At 43.2% G+C, this 12,234-nt stretch overlaps 1 protein-coding gene across 1 annotated transcript; it reads right to left on the reverse strand.

Moving 5' to 3' along the window:
• Nucleotides 1–4,113: 4,113 nt before the first annotated feature.
• On the reverse strand, nucleotides 4,114–10,297 carry LOC110524524 (proteasome subunit beta type-5). The gene is made up of 3 exons (XM_021604253.2): nucleotides 9,963–10,297; nucleotides 9,076–9,382; nucleotides 4,114–4,750 (listed from the first exon to the last, which is right to left on the reverse strand). Exons 1-3 carry the CDS (start codon nucleotides 10,179–10,181, stop codon nucleotides 4,461–4,463), a joined length of 816 nt encoding a protein of 271 aa, XP_021459928.1. The 5' UTR covers nucleotides 10,182–10,297; the 3' UTR covers nucleotides 4,114–4,460.
• Between the last annotated feature and the right edge of the window lie 1,937 nt (nucleotides 10,298–12,234).

Raw genomic sequence — 12,234 nt, forward strand, 5'->3', positions numbered from 1 at the left:
CATGATCACTCTGGATGAACTGCAGAGATCTACAGCTGAGGTGGGAGACTCTGTCCATAGGACAACAATCAGTCGTATATTGCACAAATATGGCCTTTATGGAAGAGTGGCAAGAAGAAAGCCATTTCTTAAAGATATCCATAAAAAGTGTTGTATAAAGTTTGCCACAAGCCACCTGGGAGACACACCAAACATGTGGAAGAAGGTGCTCTGGTCAGATGAAACCAAAATTGAACTTTTTGGCAACAATGCAAAACGTTATGTTTGGCGTAAAAGCAACACAGCTGAACACACCATCCCCACTGTCAAACATGGTGGTGGCAGCATCATGGTTTGGGCCTGCTTTTCTTCAGCAGGGACAGGGAAGATGGTTAAAATTGATGGGAAGATGGATGGAGCCAAATACAGGACCATTCTGGAAGAGACCTGAGACTGGGACGGAGATTTGTCTTCCAACAAGACAATGATCCAAAACATAAAGCTAAATCTACAATGGAATGGTTCAAAAATAAACATATCCAGGTGTTAGAATGGCCAAGTCAAAGTCCAGACCTGAATCCAATCGAGAATCTGTGGAAAGAACTGAAAACTGCTGTTCACAAATGCTCTCCATCCAACCTCACTGAGCTCGAGCTGTTTTGCAAGGAGGAATGGGGAAAAAATGTCAGTCTCTCGATGTGCAAAACTGATAGAGACATACCCCAAGCGACTTACAGCTGTAATCGCAGCAAAAGGTGGCGCTACAAAATATTAACTTAAGGGGGCTGAATAATTTTGCACGCCCAATTTTTCAGTTTTTGATTTGTTAAAAAAGTTTGAAATATCCAATAAATGTCGTTCCACTTCATGATTGTGTCCCACTTGTTGTTGATTCTTCACAAAAAAATACAGTTTTATATCTTTATGTTTGAAGCCTGAAATGTGGCAAAAGGTCGCAAAGTTCAAGGGGGCCGAATACTTTCGCAAGGCACTGTAACTACCCAACGTTTAGTGACTTGATTATTCACGTCATTCTTAGCTAAGTGGTATAGTCGTTGTGCGTTCTCAATGGACATTGTTAATTCTGGCTATCTGCTACGATTTCAGAGCACTCTCGTCTGAGTGTGCCAGAGCACAGAGTAACTGATGAATTTACTAATGCTCAACACCCGTTGAATATGGCCGGTGTCAGTAAACGTTGGCAAAAAAAAAAGAGTAATTAAATTGTTGCCAGCAGCACAGTTAGTCACCAACTCTTACAGTTACAGTCACCAACGTTCTGGATAACAAGAAAACAGCCTAACCAGCTTTGCTAGGGCGAGTAAAATGGTCACAGTGAGGCGTTCTCTGTGTCTGGAAGTAGCTAGCCAACGTTAGCCAGTTAGCTTGGGTGCTTAACTGCCGTTGAATGCTTGGATCAATCCTACTCCTCGGCCAGACTGGTCCAGTGTGTGCTCTGCACACTCTGAATTTACGAATGGACAATCTGACAACATTATGGATTTACGATCGCCCAGAGGTCACTCTGGCACTCCAGATTGAATTTACGAACACTTCAAAATTGTAAAATGTTTAGCTAGTCATTTGTTATGCTAACAAGAGGTTGCATAGCAACAGTATCATTTTCCAGTAGACAGGCAAAGCGCTAGTACACTCAACTGAAACAATGCCATCCCTTTAAAATATACTTAAATTAACTAATACTATATAGTATATTGTACAAAAGACTATTGAGAGTAAATATTAGTGCATCATAGGAGAGCTGTAGCTCCGCCCACTGGTGATGTGGCGCAGGGCTTGCTGGCGATCTCTAACTGAGAAGGAAGTAACTAGAGAAAGTACACAAGCCGTGATAAGTTCCAGCCATCTCATGTGACAACCACTAGTTAGTATTCTTTGTTTAAGCCAAGGCCAGTGTGCCTATTTCTCACAATTCATGTGTTGTGGACGCACTCCTTTGTTATGCTAATTATAGTTTATATTGCGAGCTAGCAACTGTAAGCTTGCTAACCCTGTTGTTTTTGTCATCTCATTTCAGACATTTAGTCACAGCCATGTTGTTAGGTTGTATTACACTGTACAGAAGATAACCATATTATTTATAGCTTATGTAATTTGAGGTTGTATTAAGCCTATACCTGCCATTTGCTATTGTATTTAATTTCCCCCTTTTCAGAACCACACACTCTTGGTTAACACAATTGTCAGGCCATACACTGTGCCATTACTGCTCTATGTGAATCAGCGTCATTAAACAACCACAACTGGAATCCTACCGGTCTGTCACCTGTGCCCTTACAAGCACCTAGGAGAGAACACATAGTGCTAAGTATAACCTAACCCTTAAGAATATACAGTCCACCAAGTCTTCAACTACATCATATGCGATGTCGGCTCTTCCTATCATTGTGAAGCAGAATTCACCAAGCGTTGGATTGCTCACCCACTAATAGGGAACGTGAGCTGGGTTTAGACCGTCGTGAGACAGGTTAGTTTTACCCATACGCATTAAGTATGTTAGTATCCAAAATGAAATCTAGAATCGGCTTCCTATATCGCAACAAAGCATCCTTCACTCATGCTGCCAAACATACCCTCGTAAAACTGACCATCCTACCGATCCTCGACTTCGGTGATGTCATCTATAAAATAGCCTCCAACACTCTACTCAACAAACTGGATGCAGTCTATCACAGTGCCATCCGTCTTGTCACCAAAGCCCCATACACTACCCACCATTGCGACCTGTAAGAGCTCGTTGGTTGGCCCTCACTTCATACTCGTCGCCAAACCCACTGGCTACAGGTTATCTACAAGTCTCTGCTAGGTAAATCCAGACAGAAAATATTTACACAAGAAGCAATCTATTATCACACAGTCAAAACTCTCCGTCGTTTAGTTAAGTTCACCATTCTGCACCCCATTATCTCTACTTGCACATTCATCTTCTGCACATCTATCATTCCAGTGTTTAATTGCTATATTGTAATTACTTCACCACCATGGCCTATTTATTGCCTTAACTTACCTCATTTGCACTCACTGTATGTAGACTTTTTGTTTTCTTTTGTTCTACTGTATTATTGACTGTATGTTTTGTTTATTCCATGTGTAACTGTTGTATGTGTCAAATGCTATCCTTTATCTTGGCCAGGTCGCAGTTGCAAATGAGAACTTGTTCAACTAGCCTACATGGTTAAATAAAGGTGAAAAAAATTAAAAATTAAAAGTATGGGTATTCAAACACAGCTCAGGTTGTGTTTTCCATTCACTCCATTCCGGCCATTATTGAGCCATCCTCCCCTCAGCAGCCTCCTGTGGTGAATACATATAGTATGCCTATACTAGTGTATAGAACATTAATAATTTCAATTTTTACATGTGGAAACATGACACAGGAAATAAAATGTTTTACCAAGTTTGCACAACTTCAAGTGCATGGAAGCCCCGGTGGATGCTATTGTTATATGGTACAGCAACTGCTCGGCCTCCGACTGCAAGGCACTACAGAGGGTAGTGCTTACGGCCCAGTACATCACTGGGGCCAAGCTTCCTGCCATCCAGGACCTCTATACCAGCCGGTGCCAGAGGAAGGCCCTAAAAATTGTCAGACTCCAGCCACCCTAGTCATAGACTGTTCTCTCTGCTATCGCACCGCAAGCGGCACCGGAGTGCCAAGTCTAGGTCCAAGAGGCTTCTAAACAGTTTCTACCCCCAAGCCATTAGACTCCTGAACATCTAATCAAATGACTAACGAGACTATTTGCATTGCCCACCCCACCCTCACTACTGCTACTCTTATGTATGCATAGTTACTTTAACACTACATATTACTTCTATACCACCTGTATATAGCTATTTACAGATGCTCTTTAATGTTAGGTTTTTTTCCCCTTTAGGTATTTTCTTAACTGCATTGTTGGTTAAGGGCTTGTAAGTAAACATTTCACTGTAAGGTCTGCGCACGTGAAAAATAAAATGTTAATGTCTGGGCTGCATATTGAACCTGGTTAATTCCGTAAGCCTTGAAAGTGAGAGTAGCGCTATTGCTGTTTTCACTGAAAACCACTCATTTCCTTTGCCCTAATTCTTCATGACAATAATGGAATCATAAATTACTGGTCTGTTCAATTCACTGTTACCAATAACATTTTATTTTATTTTAAAAAGCACACGTTAGATGAGAATGAATGAGAACATTTATTAAAAATGTTACAGAGCAGTCAAAATAATAAAAGTCAGCAACGCCACTACGTAGCAACACCACTTTATCCCTGGCAGAGCATGGAAAATGTGACAACCAGGTTACAAATATCTTTAAAGGTCATTTTCAGTCATCCAGATCCTGTGCCAAGTTTGGATGTGTGTAAACACCATTATTCTTTGATTGAATGGTCCCCAAGGCTGTCACATAACATCTACCCTCCCATACATTCTATTAACCGCCGCCCTTCTCTCACCATACATGAACCAACTCCTCTCTATGCCTTCTCTGCCTGGTACTGTTGGTGCAGCATTAGGACATCTGACTGGGACACTCTGGTCCAGCCCTCACTGTGGACGTGGTAGAGGTTGACCTGTCCTCCACTGTAGGCATCACGGTATGTGGCCTGATAGATGGCCCTGCGACCCAGATCACAGGCCTCCTCCACTGTCAGGTCCTTCTGCTTCAGACCGCTGTCCACGATGCCATACGCGTACATGGAGCCAGAGCCCACCGCAAACAAGTCCCCACACACACGGTTCCCCTCAGAGTCCACGTAGTAGAGACCTGGAAGAGGGAGAAAGTGAAATGTTAATATTTGCGAACGTTAGCCATGTGCAGTAAATCACCTGTTGGTGTCGCCGAATGGAAGAGATTGAACATGTAGAATCGTTGGGAAAAAATAAATGACGGCTGCTGTACTGTGGTCTGAGGTGATAGGACGGTGTGTTTCCCTTTTTGGATTTTTGTCTTTAGTGCACTTTAATAGGAGCTTTCCCTCCCTAAGGGGAAGGATGTGCCATTCATTTATAAAATCATGGGAGATATGACATTTATGCTACTGCAATATGTAAACTAGGTAAAAAAAAGAAACGTCCCTTTTTCAGGACCCTGTCTTTCAAAGATTATGTAAAAAAAATATGTTTTTACATTTAAAAAAAGCTTCACAGATCTTCATTGTGAAGGGTCTAAACACTGTTTCCCAGGCTTGTTCAATAAACCATAAATAATTAATGAACATGAACCTGTGGAACGGTCCTTAAGACACTAACAGTTTACAGACGGTAGGCAATTATGGTCACAGTTATGAAAACTTAGGACACTAGAGGCCTTTCTACTGACATACCACGTGTAACACCTACACAGGATTGGTACATCCGAACATCACATCTGCGGGACAGGTACAGGATGACAACAACTGCCCGAGTTACACCAGGAACACACAATCCCGCCATAAGTGCTCAGACTGTCCTCAATAGGCTGAGGCTGGACTGAGGGCTTGTAGGCCTTGTAATATTCATATGTGTAAACATGAATTATAATAAAATGCAGTACTACAGGATATTTCCTAAAGTAGCTCTTTATTAGCTAGCTATAACTTGCATGTCCACGTATCTCCAACCATGATCAACTGCCCATGACTTAACCATCTGGGTGGTCTTAACCAATCATAGCACAGTATGATACGGCGGTAAAATGCATCCAATTATAATTGAGTATGTTTACACATGCGTGCAAAACAAGACATGGTGTCAGAGTAAAAGGTCTTAAAAGATTGAGTTCCTTCACCTCGAATGGACTGGGAGTCTACAAACTTACCCAATGCATGGTGTAAGTACAAACAGCATGTGGAGCTAATGTTCACGGGTCCTCTGAAGGACAGAGGAGAAGAGGAAAAATGCAGCTACTTGCTCCTCTGGATCGGTGAAAAAGGGAGAGATATTTACAACACATGGACACTTACCGAGGCTGAATCAAAAGGTACTGAAAACATACTACGATCGATTTGAAGCATATGTTGTGCCGAAGACCAATACGATTTTCGCTAGGTACAAATTCCATGGGAAAGTACAGGGAGCTAGCGAGTCTTTTGAACAGTTTGTGACTGAGCTGCATCTGCCCGAGGAGAGGAGAAAATGCCCTCAGAGCGTCTCAGAATTCTGGAACCATCGTGATGAACTATCACAGATCAACGGAATAATTTTCAAAGGAGAAAAATCATTATTCCTACCAGTCTCAGAAGAGATTTTGAAGAAGATCCATGCTGGACACATGGCCGTGGAAAAGTGCAAACAGAGAGCACGGGACATTTTGTTTTGGCCCGAAATGTGCAAACAAATAGAGGACATTGTTGGTAAATGCGCCATATGTCTTGAACGACACCCCTCAAACACCAAAGAGCCAATGTTACCTCACTGTATCCCAGACCGACCCTGGCAGGTCGTGGCAACCGATCTGTTCACCTGGAACAACGAGGACTGCATCGTAACAGTGGACTACTACAGCAGATCTTTCGAACTCGACAAGCTTCACAGCACCACATATGCAGCTGTGATACACAAGCTGAAAGCAGCCTTTGCCAGGCATGGTATTATAGAGACTTTAATATCTGACAATGGGCCCTGTTACAAATCAAATGAGTTTGAATCCTTCACAAAAGCATGGGAGTTTACACATGTCACCAGAAGCCCACATTACCCTCAAAGTAATTGCCTTGCTGTTGATGAGCCATAGACTTAGCTCAATCCTTCCTAGCACCAACTGCAACCTGAGGTCGTCAGCTACAAGGAAATGCATGAAAAACATGCACAGACAGGTCAGCTAGACCACTGCCACCACTGATCGACGGAGAGTCAGTTAGAATCCAGAAGCATGGCTTCTGGAAGACAGCAGTCGTCATCCATCCAGCCAGCTGACACTGAACGTTCAAATCACTTCCGCACCGCAGAAGGAGCGGTGTACTGCCGCAATCGTCGTCGCCTACTGAACACAAAAGAACAACACACTGATGAGATGAACTGTTCCCCTGAAAGAGAATGTGATGGACTAAACACAAACACAGCACAACATACTTACCTGCAACACCACAAGAACTGTTGACTGACACAGAAGCATGCTCAGCATCATATTGCACAAGGTCAGGAAGGGAGGTCAAGCCCAGAGCTGTCCTAGACCTGTGAAATGTCAAAGGGTGTAGGCGGATCGCTGCCCTAAAAGAGTTTGACTGTAAACTTGTTATTGAAAGTTCACTTGAAATGCTTTGGTATTGTATTTGTTTGCAATGTTAAGATGTAATTTCTACTGCGAAAGCTGAGTTGCTGAGAGTCGCTTGTTTGAAAAGTAACAGTATGTTGGATCATTGTTCAGTCTGTTGATTCAGTTGGTGTAGTATGCAATATAAATGGTTACTTACCTTGAGTTCAAACTACAGAACATGTTTTCAAAAGAAACACTTAGAATACGTAAACATTTTTTTTAAGGGGGATGTAATATTCATGTGTAAACATACTGAATTGGATGAATTTTACCGCCGTATCATACTGTGCTATGATTGGTTAACCCCACCCAGATGGTTAGGTCATGGGCAGTTGATCATGGATGGAGATACGTAGACATGCAAGTTATAACTAGCTAATAAAGAGCTGCGTTAAGAAATATCCTGTAGTACTGCATTTTATTATTTTGTACAAAGCGTGCAAAACAACAGGCCTGTTGTAAGGCAGGTCCTCACCAGACATCACCGGCAACAACGTCGCCTATTGGCACAAAACCACCGTCGCTGGACCAGACAGGACTGGCAAAAAGTGCTCTTCACTGACGAGTCACGGTTTTGTCTCACCAGGGGTGATGGTTGGATTCGCGTTTATCGTCGAAGGAATGAGCGTTACACCGAGGCCTGTACTCTGGAGCAGGATTGATTTGGAGGTGGAGGGTCCATCATGGTCTGGGGTGGTGTGTCACAGTATCATCGGACGGAGCTTGTTGTCATTGCAGGCAATCTCAACACTGCGAGTTACAGGGAAGACATCCTCCTCCCTCATGTGGTACCCTTCCTGCAGGCTCATCTTGACATGAACCTCCAGCATGACAATGCCACCAGCCACACTGCTCGTTCTGTGCATGATTTCCTGCAAAACAGGAATGTCAGTGTTCTGCCATGGCCAGCGAAGAGCCCGGATCTTAATCCCATTGAGGACGTCTGGGACTTGTTGGATCGGAGGGTGAGGGCTAGGGCCATTCCCACCAGAAATGTCTGGGAACTTTCAGGTGCCTTGGTGGACGAGTGGGGTAACATCTCACAGCAAGAACTGGCAAATCTGGTGCAGTCCATGAGGAGATGCATTGCAGTACTTAATGCAGCTGGTGGCCACACCAGATACTGACTGTTACTTTTGATTTTGACCCCCCCTTTGTTCAGGGACACATTATTCAATTTCTGTTAGTCATGTCTGTGGAACTTGTTCAGTTTGTGTCTCAGTTGTTGAATCTTATATCCATACAAACATGTTAAGTTTGCTGAAGTAAACAGTTGACAGTGAGGACGTTTCTTTTTTTGCTGAGTTTGTGGCTCACGTGTGTAATTAAAATTCAGATCCCTAGTTGCAGTCTAAGACCGCAAGATCTGATAGAGGTTAGGGTCTAGATTCCATCCAGACCATGGAATATCCGCATTATATTGTGATTGAAATTTAAAGATGTTTGACAAAAATTGCGCGTCGGCTCAATCGGAAAATCCCTTTACATTTCAATCTCGCTATAAAATGGATCTTCCATCCTGATGAACCTAGCCCTAGATTTATCAGGGCTGATCTTGTGTGATAGAATGGGTTAGCCTATATATTATCCCTATCCAGCTTAGACTATGATGTCAGTTGGTGCACGTGTAACAGAGATAAGATCGTACTGTAATCTCACTCTAAAGCTTCAAATGTCTCCACTCATGTTGCCGAATGGCTTACTTTTTGGTGGCGCAACTGGCTAGCATGTTGTCGGTCCTGTGTGTTTGCGAAACAGAGGATTACTTGTTTGAGCCCAGTAAGAGGACATCGACAATACTGCTATTAAGCTAGAACAGTGAAGCCTGACGCACACAGTTCATATCATATCCATACCTGGTCCAGTCTTGTCCCAGCCACACACCATGGTTCCCATGCTAAGGCCCATGCCTTTGTACTGGTACACCATGTTGGCCAGCAGTTTTGAGGCGGCTGCCACTGAGATGCGTTCCTTGTTGCGGAGCTCGTAGACGCGGCACTGGCGGGCCAGCAAGCGCTCCCAGAAACTGCAGTCAGCTGCACCTCCAGCCATGGTGCCCAGCAGGTAGGGGTTGATCTCTATTACCTTCTTCACTGTCTGGGAGGCGATGTAGGAGCCAGCTGTGGCTCTGGAGTCCACAGCCACAATGACACCATGCTGGAACTAGGGAGAATGGATATGAGGCAGAAGACAATGGTTAGCCTTGATTATTTCAGATGTAATTGTTTAAACAAGTAGCCTATTGAGAACTAAAATGGCCATGGAGGAGCCATTTTAGTCTGATTATGTTCTCATTCAATATATTGTTTGTGTTGTCTGTCTATGGATGTTACTGGGGGCCCTTTCACATGGGGTTATAGGTCACTTAATGTAGGTACACAGGTGACCTGGAAGTGTTAGCTGTCACAGGTGAGAATTGCTTATGTGATGTAAGTTAAATGTTTTTGCATTGGAACGCATATTCAGTAATACATGGCCCAACTAAAGATCTAACTAACGTTAGCTAGGTCTAGAAAACAAAATGTACGTGGACGTGTGATGAACTTCTCTTAAACTGCGACAATGGCGTTTCATAACGTTAGCGTTACAGTTAATTAATTGATTATACAAGCTAGCTAACTAGCTAGCTATCGTGCAAACTGTTGGCGAACTATTCTTTAAATAACTAAAGTTAGCTATGTAGTTAGCCACCGTTCGCAAGCATATTAGCTAGCTACCAAGAAAATTAGCTTAGCATACTTACTTTGAAGGCTAATGTGGTTGTGCCATGAAGGAATTCAATCTTTCTATCTGGTCCATCTTCGTTAGAGCACGAAGTGCTCAGAGCGAAAGAGAGTCGATCTCCTCCAACAGACTCCAAACCCAACTCTGCTTCATACAAACCACTGGCGAAGCCATGACGCTGGCGACCATAGTTGGAAAAATCTACTGACTCACTCTGCAACACACTAGCAAGCGCCATCTTTGAACTATGGATGATGATGACGGTAGGGCTTCTGTTGTTATCGAAGCAATTTTGCCGGTAAAAGGAAATACGTCACTGTTTTGAACATCGTTAGGGGTTTTCTCAAGATGGCCAAAGGACGCAGCGTTGTATCCAATTATTATTTATAAATAATGCCTCGTTCAAAATCACTGGGAACTCGGAAATCTCCGAATTCCGTGCGTTCAAAACAACTGGGAATTCAGAAAAATCGAGCTCCGACTGGAAAAATCGATTTGAACGGTCACCCAACTCGGGAACTTAGACCTCTTTCTGGAGCTCCACTTTTCGACCGGAACGGATCACCGATGTCATGATTTGACTTCGTATTTTTCCGAGTTCCACGTTGTTTTAAATGCGACACTTTATTTAACCTTTATTTAACTAGGTAAGTCAGTTAAGAACAAAGTCTTATTTACAATGACGGCCTACCAAAAGGCCTCCTGCGGGATACAAAATAAAAAATAAATACAATATAAATATAGGACAAAGCACCCATCACAACAAGAGAAACATCACAACACCATATAGATGCCTAAGATAACAACATAGCAATCAAAAGCTTTGGCCAAGTCAATAAAAATAGCAGGACAATATGGTGACATCATTGAGGACCTTTAAGGTTGCAGTGACACATCCATAACCTGAGCGGAAACAAGATTGCATACCCGAGAGAATACTATAGACATCAAGAAAGCCAGTCAGTTGATTATTGACAAGTTTTTCCAACACTTTTGATAAACAGGACAACATAGAAATAGGCCTATAACAGTTAGGATCAGCTTAACTGTGGCTGCCTTCCAAGCAATGGGAACCTCCCCAGAAAGGAGAGACAAGTTAACACGTTTGTAGATAGGCTCGGCGATGATAGGGGCAGCAAGCTTATAGAAGAAAGGGTCTAAACCATCTGACCCAGATGTTTTTTGGGGTCAAGTTTAAGGAGCTCCTTTAGCACCTCGGACTCAGTGCCTGCCAGCAGGGAGAAACCTTGTAGGTGGGCAGGGGCAAAAGAGTGAGAAGCATCAGGGATAGTCGCACTGGAAAGGGTGGGAGATGAGGAAATGTTGTACGGGCAAGGAGGCATGGCTGAGTCAAATAGGAATCCTGACTTAATGAAGTGGTGATTAAAGCGCTCAGCCTTGTGCTTCTTGTCAGTAACAACCACATCATCAACATTAAGGGACATGGGCAGCTCTGAGGAGGAGGAGGGTTTATTCTCCAGGTCTTTAACCGTTTTCCAGAACTTCTTGGGGTTAGACACACAGAGAGAGAACTGCTTCTTAAAGTAACTAACTTTGGCCTTCCGGATAGCCTGAGTGCGCTTATTTCTCATTTGCCTGAACAATAGCCAGTCAGCCTAAGTATGTGTGTGCCGAGCCTTTCACCAAGTGCAATTCTGAGGTGGAGTAACTCTGCAAGATCACGGTTGAACCAGGGGCTGAACCTGTTTTTTATTCTAATTTTCTTTATGGGGGCGTGTTTTTTAACAATACCATTAAAAAAGAAGGTCCAAGTGTCTTCGAAAGAGACGATCAAGCTGATTCTATACCATTTTACAGAGGCCAGTTCATGAAGGAAGGCTTGCTCATGAAAGTTTTTTAGCAAGCTTCTATGACAAATCAGGACAGGTTGTTTCACCGAGCAGCCGTTATGAACACAGGCTATAAAACAGTGATCACTAAGGTCATTACAGAAAACACCAGACTGATACCTATCAGGATTATTTGTGAGGATAACATCAAGGAGAGTAGCCTTTTCTGGGTGTTTAGAGGCATACCTTGTGGGATTGTTAATAATCTGAGAAAGATTTAGGGAGTCCCATTGCTTTAGGACTTGGTCAGGTGGTTTAAGCATGTCCCATGGTTAGGTCACCTAGCAGGATAAATTGGGATTTAGTGTAAGGGGCCAGGAGAGAGCTTGGGGCAGGTAGGGTACAGGCCGGTGCTGATGGAGGACGATAGCATCCAGCAACAGTCAACAAAGAGCTATTTGAAAGTTTAATGCTTAAAACCAACAAATCAAATTGTTTGGG

This window comes from Oncorhynchus mykiss, chromosome 5 (assembly GCF_013265735.2).
Source record: "Oncorhynchus mykiss isolate Arlee chromosome 5, USDA_OmykA_1.1, whole genome shotgun sequence".
NCBI lineage: Eukaryota > Metazoa > Chordata > Actinopteri > Salmoniformes > Salmonidae > Oncorhynchus > Oncorhynchus mykiss.